Genomic DNA, 14,559 nt, shown 5'->3' on the forward strand with positions numbered 1-14,559 from the left:
AATCGAGCAGTGTGAACGGAGACGTGCGACCGTTTCTACTGTACGGTCGCACGTCTTCTGTCGAACCAGCATGTTCGAAAACCAGCCGGGAATCGTACGATTCTCGGCTGGTTAGAACGGTGCTCGGAAGACAAATGCCGAACGGGCCGGTGTGCGCACGCGCACACTGCCCGTTCAGCATTGCGGTCATCGGAAGCCCGCCCGCTTGCGATGATCGAGAGTGCGATCTGCCTGTCCAAGATAGGCAGATCGTACGTTTTTTTAATCCCTGTACAACCATCGCAAGACTAAAGTCTTGCGATGGTTGTAGAGTGTATGGCCACCTTTCGGCACCATTAACACCTGTAAGGCCTTGTTCACATCAAGCGCGGAGCAGGAGCAGAGCAGGTGCAGACCGGATCAAAACTGCGTCCAATGTATTCCAATGGTATTTTTTGCTCCAGTTCACATCGCAGCGTGCAGTTCCAGAGCAGGTGAAAAAACTGCAGCGTGCCCTATTTTACCTGCTCTGAAACGTATGAGAACTCATCAAAAACACATGCAAATGCCTGGAACGCACTGAAAGCCCATGTTAATCTAAAAAAACGGCCCGGATCGCATCAAAAACGCGGCACAACCCACTGCACTGCGTCTGCAGAAACCTGAGCGGATCTGCTCTGCATTTGGTGTGAACAAGGCCTTAGTTTGTGTGATTAGGGATTCCTGCGTCAGGAACTTGTGTTTTCCTGCAGCAGAAATCCCCCTAATCTGGCATTTACAAGCGTAAGCTGTCACCTATTCAATTTAATGATCAGGTGACAGCCACTGCACGTAATGGTGTGTAATATGATTGCATGTAGTTGGGAATCAATCACTCTCCTGAATGCATGATCAATGCGTTCAAGGCAGTGGCGGACCTAGGGAACAACAAATAAAACCACACAAAAAAAAAAAGTTGGAAAAATGGCATTGCTGTATAAAGTACTGCTGAGATTTGTAGTCCTCTATAGAGGGTGCCATTCTACATTGCAGAATGGGACCTGCTATATAGAACTACAAATACCAGCAGTACTTTATACAGCAATGCCATCAATTGGGCTATGAAAAATAATGATTTTATTTATTAACTTACCTTCACCTTCTCTGGCTGTTTCCTGGTGGGGGAGGCTGCAGAAAAACACCCCTGTGTGTGTCCATCTCAGCGCGCCCAATGGATAGTGATTGGTTTCTAACTGCATGTAATCATATAATATATGATAATATATGCTACAGCTCAGGCACTGTGCCACATGACTGTACCAATATGTTGGATACATAGCGATTGGGTGTTATTTCCATCACAACCACACAGCTTGACTTTCTGTTCCAACTGTTCTTCAAATACCTAATAACCACCTCCCGTCCCCCAAATGTTCAGAAACGCCCGGACAGGAGCCTTCTGGATGCGGGTGGGTGTCTTTAAATGTCCTTCGTGCCCGTGGGAAACTGCCAGAATTTGAAACTGCCAGCGATGGCTGTTTACATACAAGCGGCCTGGTGTCTGTAAAGCTTGTATAACTTGTATGATGAATCTCTCTGAGTTCAGTACACAATCTCCCTCCACTCTCCTCCCCGGGCTCTGATGTATATTAGACTTTTTTTTTTTAGACGTTTTTATTTGTTTCGTCAAAGAAATCTTTACGTTGTTTTGGATTCGGAGGCAACGAACGTCTGAATCCAAAACTGCACACTGAAACCGCAAAACGAGCAGTGGCCATATGGGCCGCCGGCGCGTTCTGCACATGCGCACCGATGTTTTGGAGTAGATCTTGGTATACACCAAGATGGCGGCACCCGCATGTTCGAGCGCCGCCATCTAGGTGTATATCAAGAGCTACTCCAAAATGATGGCACGCATGTGCGAAACGCACCGGTGGCCTATCGTTCAGTGTGTGATGTCACATGATGATGTTCCGCCTCCAAGCACCGTGGCGCTGTAATCACAGCGCCACCTGTCTCAGCGGTCACTAACTGCAGCTTCTGTCACAGAAGCTGTGGCAGAAGCCACGGTCTTTCGAGTTAAGAATCCCCCTATGTGATATTAAATTACAGTTACAGGTCCCCTTTATGGAGACATCAGGGGTCTCCAAGACCCCTGTCACCTAAGGACCCCCAAAGAAGCTGATGAAGCAGAGATCTGCTTCACCAGCTTCTCTCCAGCTTCTGTAGCCAGGAATGACAGATGAATGTGGACGTAATATAAGACATGTGCATTCGGATTCGGACGAACCTGCAAATCAACGAAAATCAGTTAATTTGGCCGTTCGTAGTGGGGCACCACAGCCTGCAGCTTCTCCTCGGATCCCCACTGCTCTCCCCAGCCTGTATTATGGGCAGAGGCAGCGGGGATACAAGGAGAAATAGAGCGCTAAGCTGGGGGGGGGGAGGAGGAGGGAGCTAGATTTGGTTACCAATTTTTTAATTTTTTTACACTTAGTCCCCTATGTGATAGGTGCTTGGTCAGGAAGCCAGACTGCGTAGCAACAAGTGAAACCTGCTTCCTAGCCAGCCAGGAAGCAGGACGGCATGTCAAGACCTACCTTTGGGCTTCCTGATTGGCTAGGAAGCCGGACTCAAACGAGTCATGACGTACCCCCCTGCCTTACTGATTGGTTAGGAAACCAGGCTGCCTACCTAGTAAGGAGCCAATCAGGAAGCCCGGCGGCATGTCATGACCCGCCTTCCTGAGTGGCTAGAAAGCGCTTCACTTGTTCCTAGGCAGCCTGGCTTCCTGACCAATCAGGAGGCTGTTTATTATGTGCCACCCGGCTTCCTGATTGGTTAGGAAATCAGGCTGCTTTGCAAAACGTGAAGCTGACTTCCTAGCCAATCAGGAGGCGGGCCATAACCCACCGCCCGGCTCCCTGATTGGAAAGGAGAGGGAAATTGCCTCTAAATGGAAGTTCCGGTATCGGGTAAGGTATCGGAGCATTTGGGCGAGTACTAGTATCTGTATCAATGCATCCCTATTGCAAATCCATTTTATTGATAGTTGCGATTCCCCGCGCAGGGTCCCCTTCATCAGGCTCAGAAATGACAGTCTAGTATGTCTATATAAAGGTTGTGGTACTTTTATACAATGTCATTTCTTAGCCTGATGAAGGGGACCCTGCGCGCCCCCAAAAGCGCTCATCATTTGAATCACAACTATCAATAAAATGGATTTTTGCACCAACATGGAATCTGAACATCTGTGTTGGATGATATGTGGTATTGCACATAAAAGATGCTCCCACAAAACATGTCACAGGTTACCTGTGGGATTTTTTATGGGGGCATGTTTTATGTGCAATACTATACCGGGCAATTAGGAAGCCGCCTCCATGCTGTTTGGCCAGTTCGATGCTGATTCCCTGGGAAGCCGACTTCCTAGTCAATCAGCATCAAACTGGCTTCCTGGCCAATCAGCATGGAGCTGGTCAAATAACATAGCTCCATGTTCTCCTCATGGCACTGACAGTCAGAGGAAATCTCCCTCTGACCGTAAGTTCCAATATCGGAGGTAAGTACAAATACTCGCCCAAATACTTGGTATCGGCACTGATACTAATATCCCCACTTAAAATGATGCATGTTTACATATGTACGCGTTTGGATTAATCTGTCCTTTGTCCAGTGGAGTAGCCAATGAGATTTCTTCAAATAAACACATCTTACGTCTACATGTGTTTTGGTACGTTTAGAAGATTAAATCAATTCCTGGACGCACCTGACTTCTATTTTTTCTAAACACAGCTACCCTGCCTGCAGATAAAAATATCTAAACGCAAGGTGTGAGTAGATCCATTGGAAATCATTAGATGCCTATACATACATTCAGAAAATTATCCTAAAAAAAAAACCATATAAACACATCTAATCGCAGCTAGTGTGACTGTAGAGGGCTACATTCGGGATATACATTGCATGGTACATGTGACAGCAGCATACATTAGAAAAATAAACCTGCAAGGGGTGTAGTTTTTGGCCAAACGAGGACTTTGCTCGCCTCTCTGCTACAACTCTAGAGTCTTGCCGAATATTGGGGCGTGTTATATTAAATAACATCCTAAAGGGGGAGCTAAGAGAAGAATACCAAACACACACATTGCACTGCACAACACACATGAGATAGCCGCAATCAACTGCGCATGTGTGAGATCCCCCACGTGACCTCAGCACAGCGCCGCTGACCCGATTCACCGTCTCACTGTTATAAAGAAAGCCAATCATCAGCGAGTGTTCGGCTGGGACTGAGGCTAGACACGCAGGCGGATGCTAGCGTGCTCACAGCGTGTTTCCGGTTCCGGTCTGTGGCTGTCCGGAAGCGCCAGTCAGCAGCTACAGCAGAGAGGTATGGAGGTATGGAGGTATGGAGGGGGTGGGTTTCTCTAGAGAAGTGCTGTTCGGTCTGTTCTAGGTACGGTATTCCCGTGTCGTCCGAGAGTTTCCTCTTAAATGCGGATCCGTTATTGTCTGTTTTTACAAGTCTGCATGTTTGTCGGAGAAGTTTGCTGTCTGTGGTTCTGATTGCAGTATGAATGGAAGCTCTCACTAGTAATATCCTATCTCTCCTCATAGTGTACACATATGGGGCCAATTGGTACAGGCCGTGTGCTAGAAGAGGTGTATGCCATAATGTCTGCCATAATGTATGCAGCTGCTTGCATCCATCATCATCCTTCATAGAAGTCAATGGATGTTCATAAAGAGCCATGGGCAGGGGAAATGCCAGGGTGGCTTTCCTTTGTGTGACGTTTCACTGTGAAAAGGCCTTTTATAATTGGAATGTAAAGCCAATGTCATTTCCTCTTATTGTATGTGTTTTTATCTGTTTCCCAGTAGGGAGATTTCTGTTCGTGTCCTGTAGACATAACAGGAAAAGGGAGAAACTCCAGTGTGAGCAAATGGGTGTCCCCATTGGAAGAGTATCCTGACATCTCAAAATTTAGCATTTTTTTTTCTTTCCTAGGTAGATGAATATGCCTAGCAAATTCTAGTAATTCCTCACCACCCTTACAAAAACTTAAAGGAGAACTATGGGGTTATGGCTTTTCCCCATAGTTCTCCGTAGGGTAACGGGAGGACACAAACTAGCGTCCTCCCGTCACCCTAAGCTCAGTATACCGCGAGCTACAGCTCGCGGTATACTGAGGCGTTGCAGTATACTGCGAGCTACAGCTCGCAGTATACTGAGACGCTGAAGCGGATCCCGACAATTATGTCTGGATCCACCCAGCTGTGTGACTGACAGCTGGCTCTGCCTATCTAGAGGCAGAGCCAGCTGTACCCGCCCCCTCCCGTTCCACCAGTTAGCGCTGGAGGATCAGAGCGGGTAGGGGGAATCCAGTCCCTCCCCTGTCATGGCGGAGAGCCGTGACACGATCGAGAAGTGAGCGAATGCCGGTATGTGTTCGCTCCCTTCCCGATCTACTGAGCCGACCTGTGACAGTCTCATTGTCACAGGTCGGCTAGAACTATGAGGTGAGTGAAAAGCACTCGCCTCATAGTTCTCCTTTTAAAGTAGTATTAACTCTCACTTTATTTCAATAATGAATCCATATCAAACGGATATACATTCCCAGCAAAGCATTGCTTTACATTTTAACCCAAACACTAACAATCATCATGTTTCTGAACAGTTGCTTCCAAGTCTCTCGGCTCAGCTTCCCTGAACATCCTGTCCAGTACAAAATCACAAAGGACAGTGCAGACACCAGCAACTGTTCGTCTACTAGCTTGGAGAAGGGAGGAGAGGCGGCCAGGGTGGAGGGGAGTAGCTTGATTTGGTGTGTGTTTGTGGAGACACACACACACAGCTTACTAGCAGACACAACCGTGACTCCATAGCACTCTGCTTGAGAAAGGAGTCACTCTTAAACAGGATATCAGGACCAGTGCTCATGGGACCAGCTGATTCTGCAGGGAACTAAAACATCAAGGAGCAGCACTCATTGTAAATTATTTAATCAGCATTTTAAATAGCTTAAAATCCTTTTGACTTTGCAATTCAGCCTCTCTGGGTTCCGCGGTTTGAACTCCAGCCAGGACACTACCTGCAAGGAGTTGGCATGTTCTCCCTATGTTTGCATGGGTTTCCTCCGGGTACTCCTGTCTTTCCAAAGGCATGCTGGAAGGTTAACTGGCTCCTGTCTAAAGTTAGCCCTAGTATAAAATTATGCTGAGCACACCCAAAATGGCTGCCTCTCCTCCTACTATGACTGCAACCACATAATTGATTTATTGATAATGAGAATAGTTGTCAACTATTCTCATTATTGATTAGCTGGTTGGATCTCCTAGCTCTCTCTTCCACACTGAGAGGAGGGCACAGCAAGCAGTGGGAGGGTGCAATAGCCAGCCTGCTATTGGCTATTGCAATTTGAAATGGCCATTAGCAGGCTGGCTATTGCGCCAGCCCACTACCTGCTGTTTACATTCAACTGCTGTCTGCGGAATCTTGCCACTGGCAGTTATCATTCCCTGGCTGGAAGCTATTCAAGTGCCATGTGCTTACAATACAATTATAAAAGGTTGGAAAAGGTCATTTTCTGTTCCAGTCTTACAAATTCTGGTGTGGGAGGTGCACTGCAGTGCCACCGTGCCTCCAACCCACAGTGTGATCACCCGCACTGGAACACATGGTAGTGCGATTGCAAAAAATTATGCGTGCAGTTTTATTCTGAAGTAAACTTAGTAACACTGCATTTGTGTATTTTATATTAAATTAGGGATGGTATTTATTTTTTATTCAATTACCTCCTACCTGACCTACTACCCATTTAATGAGTGCTTTGAGTCCCCAGGGAGGAAAGCACAATAGAAATCTACATTGATTAAACCGAGCACACAGTTGTGGATGTGACTTCTTGATGTAAAAGAAATGGAAGCGTAGCACATAAGTGCGCTGTCTTAAGGTGGACAGTCGAAAATTTTCGTTTCTGACACGAACCCTCATTCAATTATACGTAGACTTCTCCATCACGCATAGGCAAATGTCGATTTCGGAATCGTTCATTAGCCATGCTAACCAACCAGTTTTTGGCGAACTATGAAAATAATTTCCTTTTGCGCATGTGCTGTGTTCTTGTAGAGATTTTTGGATGAACGAAAACCACACTGATTCATCCCCTTTTTTTTATTTAATTTTTTTTATTTCCATTGGGCCAGAGAGAAACTTTCTATCCTGACCAATCAAAACATTTTGATTGCAACATCAAAAACTAAAATCAGTGATGTACTAATAACTGTTTGTTTTCTGTTAGAATGTTTGTGTACGATTTCCGAATGAAAATCATACAAAGTTATTTTGTTAGTTATACATCTTATTCCATTGAGGAGCATAGGGCCGAAGTGAAAGACTCCAACTGTTCCCAGCCAGGTCAGGTTCATGTCAACACCCTGGGAGGCCTGAGAAAGTGCCTTGGGCTTTTCTGATCCGTGTGGAGATTTCAATCTTGGTTGCACTGTCCGGCGTAATCCGGCACCTGAGTTATTCAAAGGTGTTAACCTTTTCAACTTATTGGCCAGATACGGTGAAGCTGGAGAGGTTTTGGTGTGTTTACCTCCATCAACGTAGTCTTGGCTACAATGGACCTGCAGCTGTGGAGCTTTCAGGTTGACCGTCCAGCTTATTGTGCATATCAATGCTATGTCTTGCAAAGAAAGTACAATGTCATCAGCAACGTTGAGGTCATGTTATTGTTCCATGGTGATGGTGGCAGTGCAATCCTCTATTTGGTTTATAGCCCCTCCCTCTAAGCCAGGAGATTTCTGATTGCTGCGAATTGATTACACTGAGAGGAGACTGAAAATGATTGACTTTTTTTATAATGTAGACTCAGCAAAATATTCTTTCATTGTTATATACTCTCAGCATGTTTGTTTATTTTATTTGCTTAGTTTTTTCTTCCTTAGGAATAATAATATGCAACTCTGAAGAGGCCGGACCATGGCAGACCTGAAAAAGCTGTATACAGACCCAGCCAGGTGACAGAAGTGCAGCAAACCTAATTTGAAACATGTAATCTATTTGGCAGCCCTGGAAAAAAACTGTGCTGCTTTTGATCCAATGGGGAAGAGGGCATGTACATGGGCATCTTACTCAAAAGCAAGTCATACACAGTATGAGTTCAAGTTTTACTGAGTTTCTGAGGGGGTTACTTCTAAGTTTTTGTTTTCCATGAACATTGACTTGTATAGGGAAGAGGAGCAGCTCAGGAATAGAAAAAAGCTGGCGTACATGAGCCCAACCTCACACACCACTGGCGGCATGTAATGATTAGCAGGAAATGTTGTCTAATAAAATAATGGACAGTACACTGTGAAATGTATTATCCTGAACAATTAAAGTGACGCCAAACTCGGGAGTTAAATTTTAAAAATGCATTCAACTACCTTTTTTAACTATTAACAAAAATGGATCTTATTTGTGTATCTCTCGGCTGTGGGTCCTCAAATCTCTGAATTCATGCTGACACTGTCCTTCCTTCTGGAGGGGGGCTACTTCTGTTCCCCATGGTCCTTGTGTGTGTTGTAAAGTAACTACCACTCCAAGCTCACTTCTGTGATGGATTACAATCTCACATTTAGTTTACTAATTTGTATTGAGATTGTAGTACATCACAGGAGCGATCTTGGAGCATTGAATATTTTACAACACACAAAGGGACCATGGGGAACAAAAGTGGTCACCCTCCAGAAGGAAGGACAGTGTCAGCACCAATTCAGAGATGATTTGAGGATCTACAGACGAGTGATACACAAATAGGAAATACGTTTGTTAATAGTTAAGGTACTTGAATGCATTTTTAAGATTTACCTCCTGAGTTCAGTGTCCCTTTTAATTCACCAAACAAAATCTGGAGAATTACTTCCACATTGGGTATTTTCTGCTTTTTAGCAATAATCCCTGTAATGGCTGGTGTATTGTGAATGTCAGATCTCCCTGCTGGAGTCCGATCAGATGTTTAGTGAAAAAAAAAGCAGCTCTGGCAGTTTAGAATTTTCAGATTTGCTGTATTAATGTCACGCGACAGACTGGCAGCTGTCTGAACAAAATGTCTGCGTTTGGCAGGTTTCAGTGAGCTTGGAACTTGTTCAGATGAGCTGCAAACTCTGCTTCCCCTTTTGTAGTTTTTCAGCAGCTAGATGTGGTTTGCGACAGGAAAGACTATACTGTAAGTCTGCAGGATTTTGGAGCTGTCATTTACAGAGATGAAAGGACAGGGTAGCATTTCAGTCCATTTTCTGACCTTACTTGAGCTCGCCCATGCTGTGTCTAAGTGCTCCTTTCATACATATAGGTAAATGGATCTGTTACTCATGCAGAAAAGCTCATGTGTTCTGGAAATGCAGAATGGTGAGCTGCATCTTCTACAATAAAAAGAAACACTCTAAGGAATTCATCAAAAGAAGAAAAACTCCAGACAAAACCCTTTTTTTTCTGGTAGAGCAGAGAAGGGTCCGAACCAATGTCAGGTCTTTCTTGCCATTTATGTCCCCACTGGGCTGATTTTCCCTCTCCAGCTTTCAGTCACCAAGACCAGTATTGAGGAAATCATCCTATCCTGACAAATGTTTAACCCTTTTTTTTCCCACCATACCTAAATGTTGTTATTCTTGTCCCCATGGAAGAACTTCTCTTCACTTCAGTCACAAAGGCAGCATGTTAGGTTTTAAATGCTGTGGTTGTCTGTGTTGTTGGAGAGATTTCCGTTGACAGTGGGTTTAACCCTTTCTTACTGTATCCAGGACAAGGAACAAACAAAACTATTATGGTTGGAATTGAACTTTAATCTGGATGATGAGGATAAATTACTCCTTGATGAGGTTTAACATAATTGGTGATCATTTGTCAAGCCACTGGGTGATCCCTACAATCACCTTCCACCAGTGACTACAAGTACAGTACATGAATGTAGTCTTTTAGGTATCCCAAAACTTTCAGTAATTGTTTCTTTTTTCTTATACATTACAGGTTTATCTGTATTTATCCAGCTTACATCAATAACAAGAAGACAATTGCAGAGGGAAGGAGGATACCCATTGAAAAGGTTAGTTCAAATTACCTGTATATGAAACGCAACTATCATACAACAAACTGCTTAGTCTTTTTTGCGTAGGAGAGATTGCAGCTCTGAATATTCTTTCGTTATCTGGCCAGCTGATTGCTAGGGGTTTCTAACACTGGGCAAAAGGTTTTCAACATTGGATTTCAAGTCAAGATTTGTTGCAATGCCATGTAAAGGGGCTAGTTAGGGGGCAGTGTCTTAGGAGGTTCCTTGTGCAGTTATTACAGCAGTGCAGTAAATAACACCTATGTCCTCATCCATGCGCCATGAGGCGCTGAGGGATCTCAGGTGCTGTTCTATTGAAAACTGTGTTCCTGTTTACTGACAAACAGTAAACACTGAAACACAGGGTAAATATTGCAGCATACAGAATGCTCTTTATTACTGTTCATCTCGGCTTATCTTTTTTCCCCCCCATTCAGGCTGTACAGAATCCTACATGTACTGAAATCGCAGATGTATGTCGTGCAAATAAGCTAAATGCCACTGTAGAGGTGACGTATTTTTATTTTTGCCAAGACCAGTTTTGTCCTAAGAATCCCCCTAGCCATTCTAAACTTATTTCTGTGTACAGGCAGACAAGATGTATACACGCGAGTGGAACCGGGATGTACAGTACAGGGGCAGAGTGCGTGTACAGCTAAAAAACGAAGATGGCACAGCATGTGTGGACAAACTTCAGTCAAGTAAGGCTTCTTTAAAAAAAATATTTTTTAGAATGTCACATGTCCACATCTTTCATATTCAAATTATTTCAGATTGCATGTATTTTGGTCCGTCCTTTTTTGAAATATTCAACCTTACATTTATATCTGAATGGTTTAAGGAAAAACTATGGGTGATGTTCAGTGAGCTGAAATAAGAGAAGACCTCTAAAGAGTGTGCTGTAAACAGCCCAATAGGCTTAAATATGAGACAAGGGAACAACCAAGCTATACACAGCACAAGGCACAGGCTGGATAGGTAATTAAAGTGTATGTAAAGCCCAAAGTGGATAGAATGTTAAAGGGTTAGAAATCCTGTAATTTATTGTGTCCCTACTGGAAGCCCGGGATTGTGGCTGGCGGCTTCCCTTTTGGACTGGAGAATGCAGGGCGTCACTTCTGGAAGGGTAGCATCATTTTCAGGTGGCAAAGGCTCTGGGTTCCAAGCCACACTTTCGTTGCAGAGGAAAGGGGATGGGTCTTTTGGTGTCTTAATGGCAGTTCCTCCCATCGGAGGCTGCAAGGACACCACACAGGATGCTACCTGTTACATGAAGCCCCTTTCCCATTTACGGATTCTGGTGGACTCGGGTGCCCCTGGCACCAGTCTTGCTCAGGTAAGATGGAGGTTGTTCCACCTCCTCCCTTGCCAATGTTGTACTCCTTTTATTTCCTGAGTGTCACTTGGGGACCCTTGGTGGTGGGCTTAGGCTGGCAGGACATATGTTGGGTCCCTCTATTTTGTTTGCAGGCATTCCTGATTTCCTAGAAGGAAGTGCGCAGTTTGCAGTGCCATGCTAAACTATGCTCACACTAAGCCCTTATGCCAAGTCTGCCTTGATGGTCTCTTTAACTAAATACCTGGTCTTGAAGTGGTTAAGGAGGGAATCGGCTAATGCCTACAATAACCTGTTGTCATCTGTTGAGTTTCCACCTTTCACTCTTTTAGATCCTAGATACTGGGCTCTGCTGTTATCTGGGAAAATGTTGTGAAGGATGGACAAGGGTAGACATTTTAGTGACCTGGATCCTTCCCATGCAGATTGTTCTGAGGAAGAATATAGCTGTCATGACTACTCTAACAGAGTTACCAGATGCAAGCTTCCCCTGGAGGATGTAGATGATCTGCTTAAGGCTTTTGATGAGACCTCGGAAATTCAGGAAGAATAGGTTAAGCCAGGGCTCGACAAATCCCAGGTGCTAGGTCGCCAGTGCGACCAGAAATTGCGTCCTGGTGCCTGGGCATTTTGTCAACCCGTTCACTGCACATCCATTTTCTGCCGCCGCAATAACTGTTCCCGCTGCAGACTCGGACTGTCAGCGGTTTCTCCATAGAGGCTGTAATCGGCTACGACAGTATGTGTCAGAGGGGACAGATAGCCGATTACAGACTGTAAGGAGAAACCGCTGACAGTCTGTGAAATCCCCCCCAACTTTCTCATTCAGGTCCCTCCTCTGATTGACAGCAGGCAGTGGGTGGGTGCAATAGCCAGCCTGCTCTATTGGCTACTGCAATTTAAAAGAACCAATAGCAGGCTGGCTATTGCTGCAAGCAATGAAGTAAAAAAAAAAATTAAAGTCCCCAGCCCCCTGTGAATGTGTGCATTTAACAAAAAAATAACCTGGCTTCCAACTCTTTTTAGCTGACTCTCGGTTTCACAGAAAATGTGTCAAGCCCTGGGTTAAGCTTTCTAAGCATGTATCAGGGTGTGCTTTGTGGCTCTTTGCTTAAGCTATGGACGGAGCCATAGCGAAAACCTTTCTGGTTTAACCTGAAACAAACATTTCCCTATGACAATGGTCCAGCGCTAGTCTGGAACAAGTCCCCATGTCTAGACGCTACTTCCTCAAAGATCTCTAAAACAGCAGACCTTTGAGGACAAGGGGTGTCACGAAGGACACAATGGACAAAAAGCTCAATGTCCTTCTCAGGAGAGCATAAGATTTGAATCCCTGTGTAGCTAGAAATCTGAAATTCTGGCTTAAACAGTTTTAATCCCACTTGGAAGCAGGGACTCTTGGGGAACAGTTGTTGGAATCACTACATATGCTGTTTGTCTGTAGAATCCATTGCAGATGTTGGCTAGATCCTTGGCCCTAATTAAAGGAGAACTATGGGGTGAGTGAATTACACATTATGAATTCCCCATAGTTAGAGCTAACGTGTGACATTGAGACTGCTGTCACATTATACTATAATTCTTTATATACATTCATATATGTGGGGTCTTCCACCTCTCTATATGTATAAACTATTCGTAACCACAGCATACACTTTGCTACTGAACTTGTAAGTCCAGCCACGCTCAATTTGTCCCCTTACTCCTTTTTTTTTTCTTCTTGGATATCTACTTGGTAGGGATGCACAGATACCAAGTACCAATACTTTTCCAGCTCTAAGACTAGACTATAGAAACACTCAAACATTAGGAGGCAGCTGCTGTCATTTTTAAGTAGCATTGGCTACGGGGCTCCTGGGAAAGAGAGCGACCCAATTTTTTTCCGACCAAGTACTTGTCCCAGCACTCGCAGATACAGCTACTGATGCATTTTTGTTTAGTGTCATGTGACCGTTTTTCTAAAACAATACAGACTAATGATTTCAGGACAGCTGAGCTGCGACCCTGGTGGTTCTTGTGAATATGCCATATATCGGTACTGATACAAATCCTGGTATCTGAACATCTTTACTACTTAGCATTGCATTTCATGCCACCCAGAACCCTAAACTGTTTTGACTCTCATTAGGAAGTAGTTGTCTGCTTTGCAGTTTATAGTTTAGGAAATCTGAACAGATAGTAGGAATGGAATGTACGTGCTGACAGAGCAGTCACTTTCCTGTCAATCTGCTTTGTGACAACACAGTTCTGTTTTTGGTTTAAGCGATAACCTTGTGTGCAATGCAGTTCAGCAGGAAGCCATTGACTTTTTTCTCAGCCTCTTACACAGTCATTTGTCTTGTCTGAAGGGAAAGCCGTGATGCTTCGTGTGGCAGATGAGATCCCCAAGCTAAAGACTCGGACACAAAAGACAGGAGGAGGAGATCAGACAGTCCAGCAAGGAGAAGGTGGCAAGAAAAGCAAGAAAAAGAAGAAGTGATGGATTGATGTAGATCGAGAGCAGCGCCGATTCAGTTTCCAGAGGTTGCTACATGACAACACAGATCAACATCTCCATTGTCAGCAATACACTCTTAGCTCCAAGTCCTCGACATGTCATGTAAAGGTCTACTAACTCCACAATACCTAGTAATGCTTGAAACACAAAATGAACCGATGTTATGGGTCATTATGCCCCTACCAACTCCTTTATTATTCTTCAGATAAAATGTAATTAGCGGTTTCCAGACAAAGTACAAATAATAGGAGCTGGCAGTTTGTTTCACATAAAATTACATTTGATTTCTCTTGTCATAATGATTTGATATTCATGACAGATCTTTACAGACATGGACATTTTAGTTCTCAAACTACCTGCATACCCCCATGCTGACTAGAAAAACAAAAATACAATTATTTGGATATGTCACCATGTCATTATAAAATAAGGAAGTTACCTTGCGTTGATTTATATTTTGGCAAGCCAAAAAGGTTTTTGGTCGGCCTAATCACAACAGTGATGTTATATTTTGTTGGCTCAATACTTCCTTTGTACGAACTTCAATCATTGAATAAAACATTGTATTTATGTTTTAATAATGGGTGGTAATGTACGTTTGTATCTGTCTCTATGATCTTGGAGAGATTGTGTATAGCAAATGGTGAATTCTACAGCTGGGTACACAC

At 44.1% G+C, this 14,559-nt stretch overlaps 1 protein-coding gene across 2 annotated transcripts; it reads left to right on the forward strand.

The window, feature by feature from the left end:
• The first annotated feature begins 4,321 nt into the window (after positions 1-4,321).
• On the forward strand, positions 4,322-13,929 carry SRP19 (signal recognition particle 19). 2 transcript variants are annotated; one of them, XM_018562495.1, is made up of 6 exons: positions 4,322-4,351; positions 7,915-7,986; positions 9,977-10,052; positions 10,493-10,564; positions 10,645-10,756; positions 13,743-13,929. In XM_018562495.1, exons 2-6 carry the CDS (start codon positions 7,949-7,951, stop codon positions 13,871-13,873), a joined length of 429 nt encoding a protein of 142 aa, XP_018417997.1. In that variant the 5' UTR covers positions 4,322-4,351; positions 7,915-7,948; the 3' UTR covers positions 13,874-13,929. The 2 variants fall into 2 exon arrangements, with proteins under 2 accessions (XP_018417997.1, XP_018417996.1); XM_018562494.1 differs by having other exon boundaries at positions 4,327-4,354; positions 7,912-7,986.
• The last annotated feature ends 630 nt before the right edge of the window (positions 13,930-14,559 follow it).

The sequence above is a fragment of the Nanorana parkeri genome, unplaced genomic scaffold (assembly GCF_000935625.1).
Source record: "Nanorana parkeri isolate BGI_ZX_2015 unplaced genomic scaffold, ASM93562v1 scaffold580, whole genome shotgun sequence".
Taxonomy (NCBI): domain Eukaryota; kingdom Metazoa; phylum Chordata; class Amphibia; order Anura; family Dicroglossidae; genus Nanorana; species Nanorana parkeri.

Coding starts and splice junctions, on each gene's coding strand:
- SRP19 (XM_018562495.1), top strand. CDS start 7,949: ATGGCAGACCTGAAAAAGCTGTATACAGACCCAGCCAG. Junction 10,053..10,492: donor GGAGGATACCCATTGAAAAG/GTTAGTTCAAAT, acceptor CCCCCCATTCAG/GCTGTACAGAATCCTACATG. Junction 10,757..13,742: donor TGTGGACAAACTTCAGTCAA/GTAAGGCTTCTT, acceptor TCTTGTCTGAAG/GGAAAGCCGTGATGCTTCGT.